Source organism: Desmodus rotundus, chromosome 10, assembly GCF_022682495.2.
Source record: "Desmodus rotundus isolate HL8 chromosome 10, HLdesRot8A.1, whole genome shotgun sequence".
NCBI classification, from domain to species: domain Eukaryota; kingdom Metazoa; phylum Chordata; class Mammalia; order Chiroptera; family Phyllostomidae; genus Desmodus; species Desmodus rotundus.
This window is the reverse complement of record NC_071396.1, coordinates 2,908,940-2,934,632: the sequence shown is the minus strand read 5'-3', so window position 1 is coordinate 2,934,632 and position 25,693 is coordinate 2,908,940. Positions and strand designations below refer to the sequence as shown.

The window sequence follows — 25,693 nt, the reverse complement described above, 5'->3', positions numbered from 1 at the left end:
ACCACAGGAATTTGCTGGAGGACGTGGTTTGTGCTGACGTTTACATAAGGCACACTTTGCGTCTGTGGCTTCAATTTTTTAAAAATTTGTAGGAGCTTTACTATGTCAGGTTATTTATACTCAAAGTGATTAAACTAAGAATTAATATTGCAATTAAGATACTACCATTCAAGAATTTTTTGATTCTGAATTTTTTGGTGCAAGAGAAAAATAATTAAGCAAAGAGAGCACTTTCAGAATCCAGCCTGTACAATAAATGTGCTATTTCCTTTACTTTTTTGCTCATAATAAGATCCATTCAGCTCAAAATTCCCACTGAACAGACATTATTCTAACCATCAGCCCTCACAAATGTCCTCAAGTGACGTCCTTTTGTGGGCACTGCTGGGGTGGTTCCGGGGCACAACAATGAGAACAGGTCTAGCCCAACCCCACCCTCCACAGAGGCAGAAGCTTAGGGAAGAAAGAGTCAAAACCTTGACCAAGGGTCCTTCTCCTCCTGAGAAGAAACACCCAGCATAAAACAAAGGTTTTCATCACTTCTCCCCAACTTCGTAGAAATCTAATAAGGTTAGCCTTCTCTGAGAACAGTTTGAAAGGAGCCATGTTTTCATTGAAGATGGAAATCAGCCAGGAAGAACACCAGCTCCCTCAGAGCACTTGGCTTACCCAGCACTGTGTTCTAAATCTTTCTCTGCACCGAAGGCAAACCACATTCACGGTCTGGTGAACTACGTGACCAATTAACTAGAGAGAATGCCTCAAGCCGTTGTCTTTTCCAAGTGACACATTGGCCTAGGGTGCCTTCCAGTTAGGCTGTAAAGAGGAAATGCCTCAGGGACATCAACCCTTTACTGCAACTTGCCTTTAACCACCTGAAATGTAAACCTCCAACAACTTTGGACACACGTTGTAAGTACCTGTGGCAAGGCAGAAAGCAGAGCTACTACAGGGGAGCAGGAGAGTCCTCCAAGCATCCTTCAAATTCAGAGCCTTTGTGTTTTTAGCAAAAGTCCCTCAAATTGCTGTGCATATGCACGTGCTTCTGTAAGAAATAAAATCTCTAAGGGGAACAACTTTCTTTTCCGCTTAAGGAGAGACCTGCCCCCTAGATTGTGGCAATAAAAATATGACTTTATATCTGAACAGCACTTTATAATTTACCAAATGCTTTTATGTAAATTTTCTTGATCTTTGTCATTTCTCAGCACTGGGTTCTGTTTGAATTTATAATTATAAAATAGGAAAGATTTAGAGAAAGGCCAACACACAAAGCACAAACTCCTGGGGAGAAACGTGAAAGCGTTGGGGAAATATTTCGCTGAAAGGGAAGTGGACTGAGTGCTGTAACTGCACATATGAGACCATTATGTGCAGGGGGCTGAACTTGGCCTGTCACCCCTCACCGTGGGCAGGCTGGGGGGAGCAAGTGCACGCAGAATTCAAGTGAGATATTTAGAACATCTTAAAATCAATGTGCTAGCAAACTGGGAACCTAAAAAATAAATATGTTCAACTTACACTTAAAGATATAACAAAGGTCCGGAATAAATATAAGGTAATAGATGAACAGAAGCTCTAAAGAGAGTATTAAATGGCCAAATGAACCTGGATTATTAAGGATAATCAGAAAGATTTATACACAATATTTACGTAGCAAAATGTCAGTGAAGGTTAATATAGCCCTGGGGTGAGAGAGAACATCAGCTCAGGCAATGAATGGAGAGAAAGTAGACAATGTTAAAATGAGTCCCTCAACACTCCGCATCAAAATACTTTGAAATACTTTAGCAACAAGTATGGACAAGAAAGAGAGTAAGTTATAAGGCAATGAAATAATTTTAAAGAATTTACTAAGAGGAAACCGGGAGAACGACGACACATAATCTTGAATATAATGGTCCCAAAACGTCAGTTGACGTGCATAAGAGTCTGTGAAATGTAGGGAGTTAAGTAACACAAGATGAATTAACAGGAAGGAAAAGACAGGATGAAAAAATGAGGAATTTTTAAGGAGAAGAAATGGAGTTTTTGGAATTTCTAAAGGATGTATGAATTCTACCCAGATTCGGTCGCTTGATGGTAAAAAAAAATGCTTTTTTTATCATTAACATGTGCGATAGAAGCCCTGACGTTGACTATGCTCTAAAATAGACGGCCATCTGGATTGGATGGCACAGAAGGAGCTATGTTTGGAGAAGTGGAAAATAACATTTATGCTCTGGTTCATTTCAGTAATGTGATTCTCTATTAGAATCTTCTGCCCCCATTACCTGGTTATCAGGTTCTCATTGCACAGCCCCTACTTTTCACTTTGTCTGTTAACTGCCACCGTCTTGGGGCACAGGTGAATGAAGTTCTTGTCTCCGTAGACACGGTGCGCTTTATCGTATACAGTGCGTCTTACTCACCTATCAAGGTCAGGCTTTTGCTCAGTGTTTACTCAGAAGTTCCACTGTGTTCCTTCCCTTGCTGTCTTCTTGTTCCTGCCTCGATGGCCATCAGTGCGCTGGTGTCACCCAATTTACCTGCCTGGGCCAACCCCTCTCCTGAACTCCGGGCTCCGATCAACAGGTGGCCGTCCAACAGCTCACTGTTTCTAAGTGGCGTCTGGGCTCTGGTGGGCTCTGTTTCCCTTCCTTTGGGTGTTTCTTCCCAGGTCCCCTCTTCCACGTGTGAGGCACCATCGTCCAGTCACTTTCCCAAAGTGCAAATTTCAAAGCCATCCTTGCATTTGTCTTTGTCTCACACATGGTGTCCAAGTCATCATCAAAACCATGTCATTTCTCTTTTTTAAAAAAAATTTGTGGCAGTGAGACCACAACCCGGGATCTACGCCCTTAACAAATTTCCAGTGTACAGTAGATGATATGAGGTATAATCAGGGACTTAATGAATGGGAAAGGGCACTATCAACCGGGATTGTATTCCAGTTTATGATTTTTACCCTCATGCTAAAGAGCAAGCACACCTTACCATTTCCTGAATAAAGCGGTTCTGTGGTCACTAAAGTGTGACAACATCCAGCATTAAGATGGAAACTGAAGTTCATAACAAGTGACAAAAAAAAAAGGCACCTGAGTTAAGATCAGCCCGAGTGAAGTACACATGATAAATGAAACGTTGAACCAGAATGGAGAGTCATTTTCATTGACATAGAGCTCTCTCTCTTTAGTAAAGATTTCTCAAGCATCACTACAAGAGAAGATGCAGCAGGTCACACAAGTCCATGTACAGACTGCCCCAACACAGAGGAGGTTGAGGGCACAGGTGAGCGAGCAGCCAGGTGAGATGAGGCCGCAAAGAGCCCTGTTCACAGCAGCCAGGGCCTGGGCTACTAGCAGCGGGCAGAATTGGAAGACGGGCCCCAGGTACTTCAAGGCACATGCCCTGGTTGGGGACAAAGCTCCCAGGGGTTGAACAGGTGCAGTGTGAGGCTGGTGCCTTATCTCAGCCCCAACCTGCAACCAGCTCAACCCGACCGTATGAGGACCCATATATACTTCTTTTAACATGTGACGGCTTCGTAAAAGAAGCAATACTCAAAACCACAGTAGTCACGTAGGCCCCGAAGATTATACTAGATAAGTCCACATTCACCTATTCAAAGAATCGTTTATATAGTGCTAGCTTATCCATGTTAGCTTAACTTTTTTCTTAGAGAAATATGGCTTATTTTCAAAAGGTTTTATGAAGAAGGTTGGGTTTGAGGCCTTTAAAACACAGCCTCTCTTGTACCCCCTTTAAAATGACCGAAAAGTCTTAACTGAGTTGCTTCTTAAATAGACCCTATATATATAATCAAAGGCACCTTAATGACTAATCACTTACCCTGTGCTTTTTAGAATATTTGCCTCTTTTAAAAATATATTTAGTTATACAAGCTTTGGCAAGGTTTCTAAGGAAAACATTAATTTGAATTGAAAGGAAATATTGAGACTGTCAACTTTTTCAGCACCTGGTAAATGTCAATTTGTACAACAAAATGTTTTCAGAGAAAAAGTCACACGGCAGAAATAAATAACCTTAAATATCCGCGTGCTCCCTGGGAATCCCATTGCTGTGCACAGTTACTGGAAAATTTAATTAGCAATGGCATTCTGTGCCGAAGGCAACCAGCACTTTGACTTCATGCTTGTAGTTCAGACCTTAGCATTTGAATCAGCCCACGCCTGGCACTTTGGTACTGAATGAATACCAATTAAATTGTTCCAAATCATCATTTTCATTTCCTGTAGAGCGTCTGCCTAAAGCCTAATAATCCCATGGAATGTAAGATAATTGGAGATGTTCGGATTTCACACTGTCTAGGGAGAAACTGAGTTTTCAAAATAATAATCAATCTTGTATTTCTATTGTTGGAAGTCAGTCCTTATTCCCCTGGTCATTGTCCTTGTGTTTATGCAAAACGAGGGTTAGCGAGTCCTGTCTCAGCTTCTCATCTGAATGGCGTCCACTTACACTGCAGTTGAGTAATTCACGAAGAGTGCCCACCCCTCATCCTACACCACGACGCACGGACATGCATTTTCTTTATTTCAGAATAACGGGTGGGGAGCAGACTTTTCTGTAGAGAATCAGGATTTAGATCACGGCCGAAGCAAAGTGAAAATTTAGGGATGAAAAAATTCAAAGGAAGAAAGAGAAGAAAAAAACAAAAATTCTTTAAAATTTGCCCTCTTAATATCTTTTCTTAAATTATAATGCTACTTGAAACAGTAATTTAAAAATCGACTGTAATAGAGATGAGAAAATTATAATTCTATTTGATTCTTTTGCTTGATTATGAATCTTACATACCCAGGTTAATGACTTGTAGGACATAATGTGAATAACATCAGAATGGGTAAGCACGGGAACTGTTGAGCCAGTATGCCTGGGCCCGCATCCGAGCTCTCCTTTCTCCTCCTTGTGAGCCTCAGATAAAATAAGCTAAGGTTACCTTTGGTCTAGCCTTTCTGCACTTCAGTTTCTTGTCTGTAAAATGAACATGATAATATCTACCGTAGAATGTTGTGCAAAATTAAACAATTTAATAGAGGGGGGGGAGAAAATTGCCTGGGAAAGAAGGTAAACTTGAAATACGCGTTAGCTGCCGTTTTCACCATGAGGACATTTTGGAGTCTCTGGGACCTGAGGGTTCATGCCTGATGCTGCAGTAAAGCTGATTTATCTCTCACCTCAACGCTTTTACCAAGTCTTCTCTCCTTCTCTTGAATTTCATTTCTTAATTGGCTAGGTTTTGTCATAATTTTGTGCGTGAGACCTCCTACGTGGTGTATTCTCTATGCACGCGGTTTTCAGATTAGCGGGTTTCACCCACGCACAGCCAACCTGACTGGTCCGAAACTAATGTGAGAGAGACTTGCCCTCAGAACTTTTCCTGTAGGAACCATTCCAAGTCATTGGTTCCTGGTGGGTGTGCTCTGAGGACTTGGGCTTTTTCTCACTCCTTCCCCTTCATTTTTCACTGGGAACTTCCCTTGGCTAGTTGTCTGCACCATAAAATATAATAATGTCCCCCCGTCTGCCTGGCTAAGCCTTCAGCTGTACGTCTGGTAAAATGCAGTGTGGAAACGGCTTCCCAAGGTCAGTGCCAATGTGTTCTACCATATATCCCACGACATATATAACCTTCATTTTTTCCTTTTATTCTTACTTCTGTAGTACTTCGCTAAAATATGTAGGTAGCCTACTTTCTAAGTTCTTGTATTTCTGAAAATAACTATACAGGACCCTCTTAACTCACTGATGCTTTACATTTTATCAAGTTTTAGGTCCTAAATCAATTTTCCCTGGGAATTTGTGAACAAGGTTTTAGCTCAGAGGAGACCACAGTTATCAGACTGATTCTCATCCCCCCGGAAGCAAAGTCTTTATTTCTTTCTGGAGTTTTACCATGGCCCAGAGCAGGTAGATAAACATTTAAGGCAGGCCTACTTAACCACTCCTTTTTGTAAACTCCTTTACTATTTTGTGCCTCCATTTCATCATCTGTAGAATGAGGATGATGACGAGATTTACTTTATAGACTGTGGGAAATTCAGTTAGTTAATGCGTGTTACATGCTCTGAAAGGTGCCCAACCATAGTGACCACCGGAAACGTCAGCCATCGTTCTCAGGACTTGCATGTTTGAAAATAAAACACACTTGATGTCGTATTTCAAAAGTAGCTTGTTGGAAACAAAATTTTAACCTCAAACCAAGTTACCTAGATTTTTATATTAATGATAATTTCCTCATTATTATTTATATAGGTTAAATGACCACATTCTCTTGTCTCCCAGATGAAACTTGCCTCACTTGGCCAATTAGACGCCCCAAACCTGGCCACTCACTTGTGCACAACTGAGTTGGGACAAACAGGTTCTGTTCCATCCAGTGTAACCTGGAGCCGGTAGGCAGTGGCCAGATACTCAGACACATGGACTCCCTGCCATTCACTTGTAATATGAGCCAAGCAAAGGTGACCAGTCAAAACTAAGAATCAAATATGATGGTGGGAACACCTTTAGACCATGTTCTCATACTTTCTCCGAACCATACCACCCACCTCTGCACTGGCCAGTTCCCACGCAGCTACTGCCTTCGAGCTGAATCAGTAACTAGAAGAACCTATGCCTCTGGCAGTCAAGTAACTGTTAATCAAAGATGCAACAAAAACCCCAGATGCTTTTGAATTAAGTATGTTAATAACATTTAACTAAGTCACATTTTCAAAAACATAAATGAATAAATGTCTTTTCTCCTGAAGTAAGACTGAGAAAGTAAATTAAATGTTTCACATTTGACTAAAACACGAACTATCCATTGACCTAACAGAGCTCTTTACGTTATAACTCTGTGAAATAATATAAAAATATGTAACTGTACATGCTCAAATAAAAAACTAAAGTTTGAAGCAAAGTTGGTTCAAAATAACCCAACAAATGCCTGAGAACACCCAACGCATTATAATTAGAGTCCTTATTATTGCTCAGAATGCGTTAATAATTAAGCTAAAGTCATGCACTGCCTTCCCGCATGTGCCTGTTTACTTGTTAGTTACAGAGACGCAGGCAGAATCCCAAGTCACAGCTGCCTGGGAAGTGGGTGCGGGTGACCGAGAGGGCTACAAGCAGACGTGGGGAAGGTCCATCCAATTCCATTACAATGGCAGGAAAACCGATTCTGAGCACATTCCCTACAAAGAGCAGGGCGGCAGCCTCATTAGTATTTCGGCTTGGCACTGGGCATGTGTCTCTGGCAGACAGATGCTTAATGACGGTTCTTTGTAATGTTAACAATGATGGAGCGAAGATACATTTCAAAACTAACTCCCGGCTTTCCAAAGCAGGTAATTTTAAGATGGTGAGACTTGTGAACAATGCTGCCACTGCTTCAAATATTAGTTCCTGAACCTTTTGGGGCTTAAATAACAATGTACATACTAAAAGTCCTGATTTTCAAAAGTATCGATAATCTTGCTCTATGATATAACAGTTGATTATGGCTGTAATCACCACAATGTAAGACGTATCTGTATATATAGATATACTTGTATATGTGTATATATTTACATATATGTATGTATATATTTTACATTCTATGAGATGTACACATATACATATATAAATGCATACAAAATATACACACTTATATCTGAGATAGCCTTCATTTATAGGTCAGGTAGAAAAAAATAATGGTATTTTCTACTTTAGCAGATTTTCCACATTGTTTAGAAATCATTTGTTTTATTTTTGTAATTTTCCAGCAATGGAAATATTGGCCTGTGTACACATATATAAAATTTTTAATTTTAAGTAAAATGGAAAAAATCTCCTAAATTATTCAAATAATCTCCTTCCCTTAAAATTAAGAATTTTTAGTGACATTAGAAGGGAAGTCATTACTGTTAGTATTTCACATTTATGAAGTTAGATATTTACTAGGTGAGCAATAAAAAACAATTTTTGAAAAGTGAAAAAAGTTTAATAAGATGGCATTATGACAATTTCAGAGGGATACTTTGTTTAAAGACATAAAATATCCTAAAATGTTTAGTTTTTAAATGCAAAAGTATGCCATGAAATATATTTTAAGCCCATTTTAATAGACATATTAGCCGCATACTGATGCAAACAGGCTGTCATACCTGTATTTCCAAATTGAGACAATCACATGCCAGATAAGCACATTTGGTCAAGTGCGAACCAAGGATATGTTGGTGGTCCAATCATAATGGCCTGAAAAATTCCTGTCGCCCAGTGATGTATGTCACAGCCAAGTTAACATCGTAGCAGAACTCATTATTACTGAAATCACCCAATGACGAATTTCTCAGACCATATCCGGTTGTAAATGACACATAAATGTATTTAAATACATGTATCTATAGCTCTACTCCTATCTAGTTCAGGTGTGAGAGTGTCTGAGTACACTCTTCTTTCAGAACTTCCTAATTAGCTTTTTTTCTTTCTCAGTAGGTCAGATCCAGGGCAGAACACAACTACCCACCATGTGTAAGACTCCTACCAAACAGAACATTATTTTACCTCATTTCTGGACAGTCACATTATTTTCTCTAGTTACGGATCTGCACGAATCCATATGGGTAGTGACCCATTTCACATCGGTTTACATTTTAATTGTCAAAGCAGGACCTTCCAAAAGAAGAAACAACTGTTTTCTGTAGCAAAGCACCTCGAGATCTGCCCTTGCTTTCTGCCTGCTTGCACACGAACCTGTCACCCAGAGAAGGCACAGGCACACCCCGTGACGGGCAGTGACAGCTTTCTCATGGCGTTTCCGCCTCAACGACTAGCAAAACAAGGCACCTCCACGTCAGCGGTTTGAAGGAAAAATCGTGTTGGACATCTGTGGCACGCAGGGCAAACTTTGCCTTGGTTGTTCACAGCATTTGGGAAAATGCCAGAGATGCTGTAACTATCAATACGACATGACAGATGTGCGTCCTTGCTTTTTCTGCAAGACCGAAGGATTTCACTTCTATCTCTGTAGGTGACCCCTCCCATTCCACAGTGAACATTGATTGTATATTTATTGATTTTTATACTACTATAATTCAAATGGCTTCTAAAAGTTTTTTTAAATGATAGTTAATAAAGCATAATAAAAATGCTGATTCGTGCAGTCTTACCAGGTGAAGATAAGGCATAGCAATGTAGATATTAAAATCAAAACTTGATTAAACATTGCCGACCCTGTACGCTGAATGGCTCTATGTAGGTCATTCTAAAATAAAAGAGAAAAACATATTTCAAATTTTGAGAAATAAATATTCACGAGTTCCTTATATGTGTTACTATATATTATATTTCAACCGTCTTGCGCACACTCAGTACACATACTCTAACTATAAGGTAGCATATTTTCATTTTTGCCTGGGTCAAAATATATCTTACCAAAACATTCACGTTACAAGGGCAATAGGATAGGAGGACCACCAGAGCACCAAATTTTATTTATTCACTTTACAAACATGTGCAGAGACTGACTCCCCAAGAATCCTCTACAAGTATAATCTTTCATAGCCAATCTCGATTTTAAAAGATCAGAAAATAATATAGTCAATTAGGGAGAAAGTAAAAGTTCAGTGAAACTACTATCAAATCTTGTTCCCTGAATCAGGAAAAGTAACATAAATTGCTCCAGACAATTCATCATTTAAAAAGTTGAACAGCCATTGAGCAAATATTTTTAAGTTTAATTTCATTAATATTAAAGGAATTGTGAATTCAAGTATATGTTTTTATCTTTGCAATTGAAAGACATTAAAAATAATAACACCCGGCGTTGTTAAAGATGCAAAACAATGAGCACTCACTTTTAGTACTGCTCATGTAATTTATTATCAGTTCTTGATGGAAATTTGGGAATTCAGGTCACAATTCATAAGTCCGTCCTTTGTAGTTCATTCATTCACTTATTAAGTATTTACTCAATAACATATTAAAAAAATTAACTACATGAAAATAATCAAAAATGGAAATCAATAGTGATTTGTTTATCTTTATTACAAAATTACACTTATTATGTGAAATAATAAATGCTCCTTACCATCAAAATAACAAAAATATGCAATACAAAAATAGTTAAATAAATTGATCAAAACTATATAATAGATTTAGATACATCCATTAAAATTGGTTTGAAGAGGAATATTTAATGACATAGGAACTTGTCTACTACGTACTAGTAAATGATAAAAATTCAAATTATAAAATTAAACATACAATATAATTAATGTATGATATGTCTATGTGTTAATAGAAAATATAAGATATACATTATTACTAGTATTCAGTGTGGTAGATTTGTAGATTTGCATAATTTTTTACTTTCTAGTTTTCAGTTTATCTCAAATTTTTCAATAATAAACTGGTAAAGGTCTTAAAATCAATGTAACAGTAGATAACTTCACCAATATAAAATCCCAAAGAGCTAGCATTTTCTCTCCTCCACCACACATTTAACCAGAACTGTTACATTAATAAAAAGCTAAGTTGAATAGAATTTCACCTCTCAACCCTTACTTTCTTTTAACAGAGGTGTTAATGAGCAGAAAGACAAATGAAACTGAGCAACCGGTGAGAGCATGAGAAGCAAAATCTAGAAATACTGCAATGGAAAGTGGATCCTAAGTTAATATTGCAAAGCCTTCCTGTTATTCTCCAGGACCGACCATTTCTCTTGGTTAGGTTATTTTTTCCAACAGCAAATAACACAGTTTAGCACAGAGGTTTATTTTTTTTCCGGTACATTTCTTTCATCAACAATTTAGGCAATGCCTATTTAGTGAGATGTTTTTTTTTTCTTTTTGAACAGTTAAGACGGTTCAGTATTTCTGCAAACCACCCCATGGACCACATTCGCCCACGGTCTGGCCAGGCATTTTCATGAGACTCCAGAGGTCAATTAACAAGGATGTTTAGAAATATCCATCCACTTTTGAATTCTCAAATGTTATCCAAATACCACTCCTGGCCAAAACCTGTGTCATAATTTCTGCTTAAAAATCACTTAAAAGAAAAACAAGTCTACCTCCAGAAAACAAATGTCATTTCCTTGTAGTAACATTAATAATATGGAGCCCTTACCATGTTTATGTCTATACGTACACACATTCGTATTGATTTGTGTATCTATAATTTTATTTAAGGCTCACAACAAGCCTGTAGAGTGGGTACTTTTATTCTCCTTTGAAGATAAAGAAACTAAGTCACTTAGTTGTCCTATCAGAGTGATTAGCACATAGTGAATTTATGTTAACATTTATAGAAGAAAAGACCAGATAGCGCATGTCACACGCCTTACAGCTCACTGCTAAGCAGGTGCTGAGCCCTACTGTCAACATACTCTGGTCGGAGGTATAAAGCAGTCCCCCCAAACAGGGTCAGCCTCAGGCACACTCTGAATTCGGCATCTCAGACTTTGATTTTTTTAGGCTTCTGAATATCCCACTCACAACCCAGCCAAATCTAAAAAGATGACTTTGAATGAGGGTCCTCCACCTCCTATACAGGGCCTTATAAAGCCCCACAGATTTTTACAAAACGTGAGCCCAGCGCAGTTAGGAACAGTGTGACGCCATGACTTCCTGAACCCTTAAAACCAGGGGCCCAATTACACTTGAACAGGTTGTCTGCAAAGGTTGCCTGTCCCCAGAAGATGACTCACTCCCAGGACCAGTCCAAACAGCAGTTGGCTGTGGTGTGGTCACATTTAGAGAATCTAAATCACTCTGCTTTACCAAGGCCCGAAAAGGACAGCGACGTGGCCATATGGGTATTGGGCAAGTTTTCACTCTGTTATGGTACAGGCAGACTGGTGGCATTGGGTCATTGGCTTAGACGTCTCTACAACATGCCACTTTAATTATCTGATGGCATTTTACCAAAATTCTTTCATTTTTATAAACATTTAAATGATGCTGACTATTTACTAAGATACTATATTCATTTAAAAGAAGTTTAAAAATCAAGCATTTAGATATTTAAGTGTAACTCGATAAATTCCAGCAGTATGAATTTATATTTGATGGGGAAAGCAAAATGAAAAAGTAACGAGGCAAAGACGTCAACTCGTTTTCTCTCTCTGGTTAACCTGAACACTGGAAGTAAGAAATAAAAGGCTGAAGGATATGTTCGCATTTGCATGTCACTTTTATACGTACAATCATATTTTCCAAGGCGTGTTTGGCAAGCCAGCAGTTTAGAAAGACTGGGACAAAGAGATTCCTTAAGGAAGGCCAAAATATCTGAAAAAATAAATCAAAACTATACTTTTATCTCAAAGCAAGGAATCATATCCAGCAGATTTAAAAGAAATGTAGAACAGAAAAATTTATTAAAAACAATATAACAATTTAAAATAGTTGACAAATACATTAAAATGATATTATTAATAAAATGCAAGGAGCAGATATGATCTTTCAATTCATTGTCTCGTTCTTAGGGAAAAATTCTTTGGAAAATTATTGTAGAAGCAGAAAGAAAGTAATAAGCTCTCACTGTACATCAGATATAACTATGCTAATTCTACCATTAAATCTTTTACTGTGACAGTTCAGAGTAGACATGGCCTCTTTCTTCTTTGCGACTTGAGGGGGAAAGTAGGACAAAGAAAGAAAGCCCTGCCTTTCATAACATCACCACTCACTCTTGGGGTTCAGACATGTTAAGTGACATTGGGGAACCATGTTTAATTGGAATTACTTAGGCATTTCATCAAATTCCAGTTGCTCCTCTAGATAATTACTCGGATTAAAATAATTGTCAGAAGTGAGCAACAGCTTTAAATATCTTCTTATTTTCATAATTTTCCAAATAAAACTCAAAGTGTTAGAAAGCATAATCCCTACAGATGTTATTACAACCCTATCAAAGAGAAATTAAAAACAAATTTTGCAGTGGAAGCATGCAGTTGAACAGAACCTTCATGGAACTGGTAAGACGTCGACATGATAAAGAAGCAAGTTGCTGGCTGGGTGGCTGTTGGCAACTTTCTCGTTAAAGAGAGAGTTGGACCTAGTAAACCCTGTGGTTAAACTAGAGATGAATATATTCTCAGTCTGAGAAATGTTTACGTGGTTCTACATGGTTTCTATATTTTTTAATTCCACAATATACACAAGAAATGGAGTAAGTTCTAGTCTGTTTAGACAATATTGGTACTTGTTTAAATGGCACTGCTAGACCATACATTTCTAAGATGCATCTCATTTTACCATCGTGCTGAATCTCATTAGTGTTCATTTAATTTCACAATCCGGTTACCCGACAGATTTCACTATCCAGTTACCCGACAGATTTCACTATTTATTTTTTAGTACTATGATTCCAACCCAAACCTAACTTTATTTGTCTGAGCTAAATATCTTTATTAGCATGGAGATTTAAAGATTCACTGAAATCTAATGACAAAATTATTTTTTAAAAGATGATTTTAGGACTTACCGAGATAACGAAGGGAACCGCGTTAACTATTTCCAAGATGAAAGGTACTCGTAAAATCTGTTCCCAGATGTTCCCCTTTCAAGAAAGAATGGATAAAAATACAAGTCAGTTACACCAAGTCCCATGAAAGAGAGCAAAAGACAGCACTCAGCATTTCCCCGAATCATCATGTAAAGGTGTAGCAATGGTTTTTAGAGATTATTTTTCTAAATGTAACCGTGCCATCTCAATTTTGTGCTAAGTTTAAGAAGCAATTCAAATGTTACAGTAATCCTTGAATATTGCACATAACACATTGTGATCATATCATAATATTTGATCAAAGAAAATTCACCAGTAAAAATAAAACAGGCTAACAAAACTGGTGGAACTGATAAAAAGTGACAATTACAATGTTTACTATAGTAAATATATTCACGTTGAGAAAGAAAACGAAGTTGGATGTATCACACTACCTGACATCAAACTACACTACAAGGCCATAGTAATAAGAACAGCATGGCACTGGCAGAAGAACAGACACATAGGTCAATGAAACAATAGAGAGCCCAGAAATAAATGCATGCCTTTATGGTCAATTGATATTTGACAAAGGAGGCAAGAACATACAATGGTGTTGGAAAAACTGGACAGATACATGCAAAAAAAAAAATGAAACTAGATCACCAACTTACACCACACACAAGAAAAAATTCAAAATAGATTAAAGACTTAAATGTAAGTCATGAAACCACAAAAAACTTAGAGGAAAATATAGGCCGTAAAATCTCAGGCATTTCTCGAAGCTTATTAAATAGTTCCTAAACACACTACGTGTTAGTTAACAATGTTCATCAATGTTAACATTGTTTTGACACTAAGAAAACCTAAAGGAAGGGGATTTTCAGACCCACCAACCCACGCAATCAGGACTGGCTGCACAATTCACGGCGCCCAGTGCAAAAGCAAATGCAGGGCTTCTTGTTAACAAGTTGTGAACAATTGCCAGAAGCTGACATCGGAGCATTACACCAAGCCTGGGGCCCCCACAACTACAGAAATGACACCCCCAGGAAGTCCACCCTGATATATAGTCCTCATCACGGAAACTTGCTTGAGTGATGTCCAACAAAAAACAACTGAGACCTTCCTAAAGCGGCGTATCTCTGATGAAGAGATCTGTGTATTAGGAAATCAGTTTGCAATCTGGCTCCCTGTAAGTTCCAATTATTTTCAAACACTGCCTATAAACTTAAGACTCTTTCTTCATTTTCTTGCAGTCCCAAAGGCTTGCAACATTGCAGTGGTGGAAAATTCCTGCACGCAGTTCGAGAATGGCTATTGTCCTTGTGCTAAAATATTCAGTGACAGGCTTTTTTATCATTAGCTTGTCTCCCATCTCCAGACTACACAAAAAGGGTGGGGAGTGCAGGTAGAAGAAATGGAAGCAGTGACAACTAACTCCTCTGTGTGGAGTTGTTACAGGGGCCGAGTGGCGTCTGCCAGCCTCTCAAGTTAAGTGAGAAGTGCTCGAGTGACCCACTTTGACACCTTGGCTCACACAGATAGACTGTGTACTATTGACACCCATGCCCGCAACACGAAACACGAGGAGCCCGCAGGAAGAAAGGATGCTGAGATGTGACCAAGCCAAAACACCGAGTCAGGCCAGTTTTAAGACAAAGGGGCCTGTTGTTTGGGAATCACGTACAGACCCTAAAGAATCAAACCTGTGGCCACTGGAACAGGGTTCACGAACTTGAGAGGGCTTCATTGGGATTAAACTTGCTCTAAATTTAGGACTCAAAAATCATCTAAGGAATGTTGTCTTCAAACCCCTATGTTTTTTTAAAAAAGATTGGTGTCTGCTAGATAAAGAATTCCCCCCAAAACAGAGCATTGGGTACAGCACATGCAGAAACTGGACTGAAAATCAGTGACGAATATGACCACCATCCTGGTAACTTTCTCCCTTCTTGTCTACATCCGTCTTCCCTGATGGCTCTATTCTTCTTCCAACAAAGGCGATATCAGCATCCCTCCCACCAACATGAGCCGGAGCTTCCCCCTTGGATACTTTTCCATACTTCATGGACTCCCTTCACCCATCAGTTGGCTTCTTTAGGGTCTACCTTCATAATTTGTCTCGCATCACATCCGTCTGTTCGTTTCACCCAGCCAAACGCTAACTCCCAGTTTTCCTTTACTGCTACGGTGTCTTCACTGAGCACATGGCCTTCTGTGTGATGTCTCTCTGAGCTTCGGGGCACAGAAGTTCTGAACGAATACCCCTAAAATTTAATTACTTCTATAGAACTCCCACGTGCAACATGCTCCATCAATTCCCAGGGAGCGTTACTGCCCAAGGCGCTCACAGTATCATCCCAAACGTTTTGCACCAATATTTACCTCAATGCCCTACATTCTGGCCACACTTGAATATTTCTTATTCTCTTGATTTTGTATGTGCATTCCTTCATGCCTCTCTTAATTCTATCAATCCCTATTGTCCTGTCTTTTCATCTTTCTTTAGTGAAATCACTGGATCAAGGGCTCTGCAGAACCAGTCAAGTATTTTCTTTTCATCCCGTGGCCTCACCGAGAAAACCTATTACTCTGCCTTCCGTTATTGTCTGTGTAATGTTCCTGACCCAGCCCCACTTCCAGACTGTAAACTCACAGGGAAAAAGCAAAGCGAAACAAAGCAAACCATGCACGGTGAGGAGCTCTTTATCAAACAGGGGCTCTGTAAACACCGGCTAAGTTGTGTTAGCCAGGCAGAGCTTTGCCAAAAATTAAGAGAATTCATTAAAACGGTTCCTAGCAGACATGTTTGTGTTCCCTCGGTGTTTTTTGTACAGATCGGGAAAAGGGTTGAGAATGAGAAAAGGCCAGACCACCACATTTGCTTGACTCCTGTGAGCACACACGTAACGGATAGATTAACCCGTAGGAATTAGGGAAGTCCCTTTCAGCCACCAAGGAAAACATTACTATATTACTGAGCTTTTTTTTAATCGCATACTAGAGAGGTTCAAAATAATTAAAGTGCTTTAAGAAGGGCTTGCTTTATCCCCAGAGTATGAATTATAAAGACAGGAAAGCTGGGTAAAAGCTCTTATGTGTACCGTCAGCAGAAAACTTCTAATGAAAATAGCTTACCTTATAACTGAGATAACCAAGCAGTATCGTTTCAAACAGACTTATCAGGGCCACTAAAACCTAAAATACAAATTTTAACTTAATGAGAAAATGTCATAGAAATGAAATAGTATGTATGCATGATCATAATACAATATGTATTATATTCATGATTATGATAATTTATAAAGCTAATAAGTGTATAAACATATGCATATATGTATTATATATCTAGATATATTTACATGAGATATGATATAGGAGGTATTGCGAGGCACATTGACTCATACAGAGGTGGCAGGTTGTAGGTCGTCCCTGGCACTACAGCTTAGCTTTGGTCATTTCTAATACCCCTTAATAAATCTTTTCTGACTTCTTATCCCAAATGACAACGTGGGATTAGGAGAGTCACACTGGCTGCAGTTTGCATGATGTGAAAAGAGCAGGTTTTTGCTGTGTGCATTCCTACCAGTCTCACACCCCTGCCCCCCACCCCATACAACGCCCTCCGCCAGCAACGCTGCCGAATCTTCGGCACATTCACCAAAAACAGCAGTTCCCTGCAGAAAAGCCCAGGAGCTTCCGGTTGGATATGGCCTATCGCCTGCCCCACACAGAATGAAAGGGCAACATTTCTGAACTCTTAACAAAATAGCCCATGTCAGCACCTCAGTGGCCTTTCAGACTGTATCTGAATGACCTTCACAACCAATTTCCAGTTTGCAGCTGGAAGGGCTTGACCTGCCTCCTCCGAGCAACTTCCACTTTTCTCTGTATTGCCCGTTCGATACTCAGTTCCGCTGCTGAACTAACCAAAGACAGTGGTCGCAACAGAAAGAGGAACTAGAAAAGAGAGCCAAACACTCCTGTCAGCCCTTTAGGATAGAGGAACGGGACCAAAATCAGGAAGCGCAAGCCAAAAATGACTCAGATAGCAAATATATTTGTTCGCAGATTTTGAGGTGTGGGACAGCCTGCAGGAGAAAGATAGATTCCCCTGGAGTTGCACATTTTGACTCCATGGGAGTGAAAACTTGGATTTAGGCGAACCGGGAAACACAAGGACAACTTAAAAACTTCTGAATGCAAGGGAATATAAATCAAGTATGTTCAGAAGTGCATACATCAGCTGCACGTTGTCATGATAAAACATTCGCACCTCTTAGGTTTTCTTCACAAGTCCTCTGAATCATCCCTGCATTTTCCTGGAGGTACACATTGATAGATAACCTCTACGAGGGTTTTAGCATGAGTGACGCAAACTCCTATTTGGAAATGAGTGCTATTATTATTTAAGAGCATCACTGTGAGACAAAAGCTGTGGGACTAGATCGACATGCATTTCAGAGCCATATGTAACTCTTTGTAAAAATACTAACTTATTTTACATGAGCTCCTCCCTGGATAATTTAGAGACTAAAAGAGTGCGTGTTTAGTGCACACTGAAATACGTGAAAAGAGTTATTTTTAAGTTAACGACACTGTAATGAAAGTCAGTGTAAAGTAATGTGAAACACAACCTGACTTCAGTAAAATATGAAATGTCCAGACATGGTGAAAACTTTGACTTCATAATTATAATCCCAGTGCACACATCATTGAAATAACTCCTTATCACCTGTAAAGTGCACAGACTTCACAGTCATCTTGACTTTAAGAGACAAATCCAGTGGTTGATTTCAAAGTGTCTTCAAGGTTGTTTACACACGGGGATGCTTAGAATCGTTTTATATCATTCCAAGTCCCTCTATTCTTAGAATAATTTTTACTTTCAAAAAATAACAGAAAATAGAAAGTATTTGGAGGAAGGAGACGGGAGAAGCAAGGACGGGAACTTGTAGGAAGGTCGCTGTGGTGAAGTTCAACAGGAAGGGGAGGAGACAGGATGCAGAGGACTCTAGGGAATGAGTCACCAGTGAACTCAGACGTGCTATGCTTTCTCCTGCGGTCTGACTCCTTCCTGCAGACTTCCTAACCCAGGGCACGCTGTTCCTTTGATCTACAAATTATCTGCCTCGGCACCAAGCTCTTGCTATTGGAAATATGAGCCGTTCGTTTGATTATTCATTTATTGATTATTTATTGAGATTCTCACATGTTCATAGAGACCAAGGGCCTGGGAAAAAAAGCACACTTGGATACGGGCTTTTGATTAATTTTTCAAGGATTGTGTAACAGGAATTTGGAGAGCCGGTTGGAGGAATTAGTGGTGCTGAAAACACAGGCTGACCGGGGTTTTCTCCACGCCCTGGACAGCGATGTCAGTCTAATCCTGACCGTGAGTTCCCACGACAGAAAGCAGAGCTCAGACAAACATGAAGAAAGGAGTGAGCATGTTTGTCTAAAATGTGCATCACCATTAATTAAGCAATAAAACAAACTCATTTTTAATATCAAGCATTTCTCTCCAATAGTACTTCTCTGGGAAAGAGGAATAAATCCAGAAATACAGGGATGAAAAAAATTGTACGTGACCTGTAGGCCCCATAAAGGCAGACTCCTGTTCACCCAGAAGATACGAGACCTGTGGAAAGAATGATGAGACGTTACTTTTTTAAAATGTGGGAAATGCATTCATTTTAAAATTGTGATTGAAGTTGGAAATATTTAAATAACGCTAGCATGAAAAGACAATCAAATATCAAAATTAAAATTACAAAAACGTTACATCCTTTCAGTTTTCTTTTGAATAATAGCCAGTTCTGTTCCGTGAAGTAGGCTTTTTAATTTCATCTTCAGTCTCATGTTAATAATAAAAGAAAGATAAAGCGGTTTTATTTAAAGAGTGGTTATGGAAGGGTCCACAGTCCTCGCATGCTACTAGTCATACTCTCCACTGAAAAGTCACGGAACGGTCTTCTATGAACCCTTAAGACTTCGTCAATTGTAAAGCTGTTAACATTTTGGCAGTACAAATTCAACAGTATTAATACTCCAAATAAAGTCAGTAACTCATAGACCACATTAATATTTCAAATCTGGATTTATAGAAAATAAGTAATGTGCCACCAAAACACCTGTGAGCGAGGACAGCACAGAACATTGCATGGGACAGGGAGTGGCTGTCCTTAATAGCTGTTGAAAATCATCCCGCCTTCAGTGTTGAGAGTCACTTATACTCTGCAAAAGCAGCAGGACATTTCCAGCGTCTCACTAGCTGTAACTGTTCATTTTGTACCCTGTGCTTATCTAAATTATTTGGCGTGCGGTGGTTCAAAGGGGAGTCATTCACTGCAACATACCCTGTTGGGGAAAGCATTAAAATAATTACATTATGTTGCCCAAAATGCAAATAAAAACACACAAAATCAAACACAACAATCACAACAAAACCCACTCGTTCTCCCCAGTTAGGAAACATGAGAGTCCTTCCACAAAACGCTAAGTGTGTTCTTACACGTCAGGTCATTTTCTTTTTGGCAATACGTTAAGCAATGACAAAAAGCCATCAACTCTTCAAAGTTCTTGTTTTAAATACTTATAGAACTTAAAACGACTATTCAAAGAAACTACTTACTGTATTACAGCACCCTGTAATTCCAGAATGCCATAGCTACCTGACTAATTGACATGTTCAGTTGCTCCAAAACAAACCAGTGACCTTTCCCTCCAGAACCTGGTCCTCCCAGTTTTCCACATCCCAATAAATGGCACCAGATTCCACTGTGTTCATGTGTGAAAAAACTTAGCACCTTAGATACTTCCCGCTACTGTGTTTGGGAACTCGTAACCCATGAGTCATCAAACCTTTTCAGTTCTACCTACCAGCTATCGGTAGAATTTATCCACCTTTGTTCACCTCCATCCCCACAACCACCTGGATCTAAACTATCCCTTTCTGCATTTCTTCTGAGCTTTTGTAAAAGCCTTCCCAGTGGGACACCACACTTCCTTGTCTTCTACATTTTTCCTCCAAATTACAGCTACATCAATTCCTTCTCAATCCATTTTGCTCACATCACCTCACTGTGTGTTGACATCGCATTTTGGTTAAGATAAAGACCAACTCTTCCTTAAATTAAATCTATTGGGGTGACATTGGTCAATAAAATTATACAGGTTTCAAGTGTACAAGTCTATGATACATCATCTGCATATTGTACTGCGTGCCCACCATCTGTCACCTAAGAACAAAACTCTAGGCATGGCATTCTGAGACTTGTTCTACCATGGCTTCCCCTTCCCATCTCAGTCCTTGACTCACCCTCGAGTTCTCAGCTCAACCCTCCCTCAAGGAAACCCTCTCCGAGGTTTCCACTCGATCAAAGTAGTCAACTAATGAGTTAGGTGATGTCACTCACTGCCCTTGCCTTCCACACGTCTCGGTTGTAACCTTCCATTTATGTGTAAATACATTTCTTTACTAGGTGTCTTCTCGCTATACTGCAGGCTCCGTAAAATGAAAGTGTGTCTCTTTTAGTGCCCGTCGTGTTCCCCATGTCTTTCTGTGCAGGTGGCGAAGCATCAGTATAAACACATGGATGGTTCCCATAAAGGCAAATGTATGGCGATGAGTCCAGCAATACTGTCCTTTCCTAACGTGTTTCACAGTCCCGGTGACGTTTCAGCAATCAGACCGAACCTAGGTGTGGAAGGGTGAAGGGCTACACAGAAACCTGGGGTGCTACAGAAACTACTAAATAGTGAGAAAGGTCTATACTGGTAGCTGGAAGATTAACAATAAATCGCTAACCCTAAGTGGGTCGGCACTTTCCGAGGGAGACTGGAAATTAACATGAATTTACTAAAAGCTACTTTTATCAAACTGACAGTATTTTCTGTGGTCTGGGATGTCCTTTTCATCATTCTTAAAATACCATGCAGTATTTAAATTTAAAGAAGACCTTGAAGAACATATTTTTTTAGATGAGGCTATGTAATGTGGAATAGCTTTCATAATCCTTAAAAAAGACATTTCTATAATCTCAAATATATAAATTTCAATGTGAAGTGAGATTTCCAATGGAAAGTCCTTTTTCTCACCCTTTACTGAGCCCTGAGTTGGATAAGTGCATAGAGGGAAATGTCTAAATTCTAATAAAAACCTAGTGCCCTGGCTGCCCTTTCTAAATCAAATCTGCGATGAACAACAGTGTAGGGCTGATCTGCACGTTTTTAGTTAATGTCCAGAACAAATGGGGAGTGGAACAGACTGGCGGCCAGACGGTAATTGCCTGTGAAGCTTCACTCTCATTGACAAAAAGCACTAGGAGGAAGGAAGGCCGGCACATGAACATCTACCGCAGCATTAGTTATATCGGGAAAGGAACTGGCATCTACCTGAATACCCTACAACAAGAAGACGAAAGTAGCGTCCTCATCAACAGTAGTGAAAATACCCCAAATGAGAAAAACGTCAATGATAAAGACAATGTATGTAATATCATCCGAACTATGTCAGTGCGAGTATATTATATACGTCTGGCATTTGGAGGGAGACTTCACAAAAGATGGGTCAGCAAACATGCTTTCTTATGCATCGAGACTTTAGATAATTTTTACCTCCTTTCCTTTGCCATTGTAATAATCATAAACCATGTATAACATAATAAAAGATTTCACCTTTTTAAATTATAAAAATAAAAATGAAACACAGGCACCCATAAAAGCAAAACTGATATCATCCAGTTACTGTGAATGAAACTGGGCCTATAGCTACAACTCATGTTTTAAGATTCATCGTCACAACAGGAAGAGGCCTGTCAAGCAACGGAAATCTCAGCAGAAGAAAAGTGTGGACAGTTAGAGGTGGAGCCTTCCTCATGTCCCACCTACGGCCCCGCCTACCGGCAGGAAAACAGCCGCTGAAAATGTCAGATCAGCTTTGGCAGCTGGGGTGGAGGTCGGGGGAGGATGTGACCCCTAGAGGAATAAAACATTGCATACACACGTGGGGGTAATAGGGTCATCGTGTGGGGCGGAATTCCTCGGGAAAGACCTGTGGGTCACAAGCTCGAGAGCTCAGGGTGCTAGCGTTCCGAAGAAAACAAACGCGAGCTTGTATCTCGTCAGCACAGGTGTGATCCAAACCAGGGAGGGAAGTTAGAAAACACCCCTGCAGGTAACAGACACCGAGAACTGAGGCCTAGGCGTGGTCCTAGACCCGCACTTCCAGGACATGCAGAATTCAAGATGAGTCCAACGCCAAAGTGACTGAGATACTGAAGCATAGTAGACGCTTGACAATTTATTATGCAGGTTTTTCAATAACTGAACCCTCTCAAAAAACACTGGGTAGACTCCACACCAGGCTAACGAGGACCTGTCGGGGTGTCGGGTGTCTGAGTGTGCAAGGCTGGGCGTGGAGCGTCCTTGGGAGTGTTTAAGCAGACGTCGGCGGAAGCAGCGGCCTCGGTCTCTCCACACTCACTGTCGCCTTGCTCGACTACATCTCTGAGACCTTGGGTCACAGTACCGGATGGGACGGATGCCCCCGTGAGATCTGAGTTGGAAACACAAGCAAACGTAATGGCCTGTAATGTTAGGAAGTGTGTGTCCCTTCTCTACGTTCTCCGTGTGTTTCCGAATTACTCCAACATCTAGCCGCACAGCGACAGTGGCTTGCGTACATAATGTTGTAGTTGCGCTGTTGTGTGTGTGTGTGTGTGTGTGTGTGTGTGTGTGTGTGTGTAAAGGAGAAAGGGTCTAGAAAACTGACAGGAACACCGGTATTAGACACTAGCAAACCAAAAACATTCTTTTGGACTTTTGAGACGATGTGTCAAAGTACTCGGTGCTGCGTTAATCTCTGCGGTGACTAATGTTCATGAGAAAAGTGAATGGTCTACGGGACGGTTTTCATTCCTGTTGGTGACCAAACGTTGAAAAGATACTGTCAGAATCGTATTTCTTCCTTTAAGCGTTGTTACCCTGGAGAAGAAATGACCTGTAACATGAGTGTGTCACCGGAACGCGCGTGTTGCTCGATCAGCCCCTGATGTCACCTGTAAATCCATGTACCATGAACTAGGAGCACTGTCGTACCTTTGCGTCTGTCACCTGATGTTAAAAGTAACCAGCACTTGCAAAGTGGAGAGGGAAGTGCGTTTGGGCACAAGTGAAGAGCGCTCAGCAGCAGGAGGCAGTGAGGAGAGCTGGGGGCTCTTCTCTCAGTGAAGCGCCCAAACCACACACTGACTATGGAGTGTCCTCCGCTCGCGCCCCAAGTCAGTGACCAGACTGCCTGTGCCCAGAGTTCATCACTTGCCCAGCTTCATACATTAACAATAAAATTATCTTCATATCCTTAAGTTTGTTCAGACTTGCAACATTTTCCTATCCATTTGGGCTCCTGAAGGGACTTCAAAATAAAGCAAAACAGAACAAAATATCCTCAGCGTTATTATGGCAGCAGCTCTAATTAAATAAATCTCCTTGCTGAATTAGCCTCATTATTTTAAAAGAGAGCCTGTGCCCATAAAGGCCACTTCTGTTTTTCATTAACCGGTCCTGCCTGGTCAAGGGGAAGCAAACAGAACATTTATTCAAAACGGGGCCATGAGTTCTCTCGGTTGTTTGCTAATTGCAGTAATCTGATTTTTCAAATGTATACCCTCTATAATTATGGCTGAATATTCTCAGTAACATGGCATCGAAGTTAACTGTAGGAAACTTTGTTCCACTTCATGTTTTCAAATAATATAACTTCAGTCCGCTATCACCTACCAGAGCCCTTTTACCTTTAGAAGGAATCGGTCATGACTCAATTTGTGATTTTCAGGTCTCTCAAAGGTACAGGTTATGCATAAATCAGCAAGTTTTAAAGACAGTTCTAGTATGTTTTTGAAAGCATTGGTAATGTGACGTCTCTAGGCGGTGGTCTTTAATCATCTCAGTGGTACAGCGCTATCAATAAGCTGTTGAGCATAATTCCATTAACTCAGCAACACCCGCTTAGCCCCTGCTAAGTGCGGGAGCTCCAGAAGCAAGTGCCGCAGGGTCCTTGTCCTCGGCAAGGGTGTGTGGGGAGAGCAGAGAAATACGGGCGGTCAACCCGAATAACACAGGGTGAACCGCCCCGGGCCGCCTGTTCATTCAGTATTGTCAATGAGCACTGTAAATGTATTTCCTCTTCCTCATGATTTTCATAAAATCATTTTTTCTCTAGCTTACCTTATTGTCAGAGTATAGCATACAGTACATATAACATACAAAATACGTGTTAGTCGACTGTTTATATCCCCAGGAAGGCTTCCAGTCAACAGCAGGCTTTCAGCAGCCACGTTTGGGGAGAGTCAAAAGTTACACACGGATTTTCGACTGTGCAGGGGGTAAGGGTTGGCTCCCCTGCCTGCCCCCCATGTTGCTCAAGGGTCAACTGCGGTGAAGTCCATGTCAGTCTGCTAAGTGTTGTGACAGAGGCAGTCAGGGGTGCTGGCAGAACCCCCCGAAGCCGCTGCTAACCCATGCTAGAACTGGGCTGTAGTCATGGCAACGGGTAAGAATTTCAGATTCAGTGTTATCCAAGAAAGTGTTGTCTTGAACGTCCAGGGGTCCTAAAACTAGTTAGGGGCAGAGGTGGAAAACAGGCTGCAGAGTGAGAGCAGAATCTCCGTGGCCCCGAAGCAATGGAGAGCAGAGTCTGTCTGTGCAGGTGGTCCCCAGAGGTTCGCATGCCCAGAGGAGGAGGTGGGTGGGGCGAGGTAAGCAGAGGTCAGATGACCTCCACGGACTCACTGAGGCCCTCTGTCACTTAACAAGTAACTGCTGAGGGCCTCACGTGTGCCCGGCTCTAAGGCTTCAGACAACAGTGTGTGCTCTCATGGACGAGCTGCTGCAACCCACAGGGAATACACAGAGAACAAAAGAAGCCAGTAAAATACGTGCAACACGTAAAGAACAGAACGGCAGTGCAGAAAAGGAAGAAGGTATCCCGGAGAGCCTCACGAGGACGTTCCAATTTTAAACGGGATGTCGGGCAAGGCTTCCCTGAAAGTCTGATTGCGAGTGAAGAGCTGAGGAAGTGGGCTTTGCAGTGTCTGGTGCAGAGGATTCCAGAAGGAAGAGCAGGTGTGAAGGCCGTGAGCCTGCAGTGTGTCTGGTGGGGACCCAGGAGCAGGCAGGAGGCCGGCGTGGCAGCAGAATGGGGTGGGGGGTGATTTCAGGAGGTGAAGTT

General features: G+C 40.6%; 1 protein-coding gene across 2 annotated transcripts in view; it reads right to left on the bottom strand.

Annotated features, from left to right (window-relative positions):
• The window catches only part of KCNT2 (potassium sodium-activated channel subfamily T member 2), a 194,412-nt gene that overhangs the window by 101,830 nt on the left and 66,889 nt on the right, over positions 1 to 25,693 (bottom strand). For both annotated transcript variants that reach the window (XM_024576037.4, XM_024576038.4), the window contains exons 4-8: positions 19,054 to 19,102; positions 16,600 to 16,659; positions 13,459 to 13,533; positions 12,177 to 12,260; positions 9,141 to 9,235 (exon numbers count right to left, since the gene is read on the bottom strand). In XM_024576037.4, coding sequence (XP_024431805.1) covers positions 9,141 to 9,235; positions 12,177 to 12,260; positions 13,459 to 13,533; positions 16,600 to 16,659; positions 19,054 to 19,102 — 363 coding nt within the window. The remainder of the gene's footprint in view (positions 1 to 9,140; positions 9,236 to 12,176; positions 12,261 to 13,458; positions 13,534 to 16,599; positions 16,660 to 19,053; positions 19,103 to 25,693) is intronic.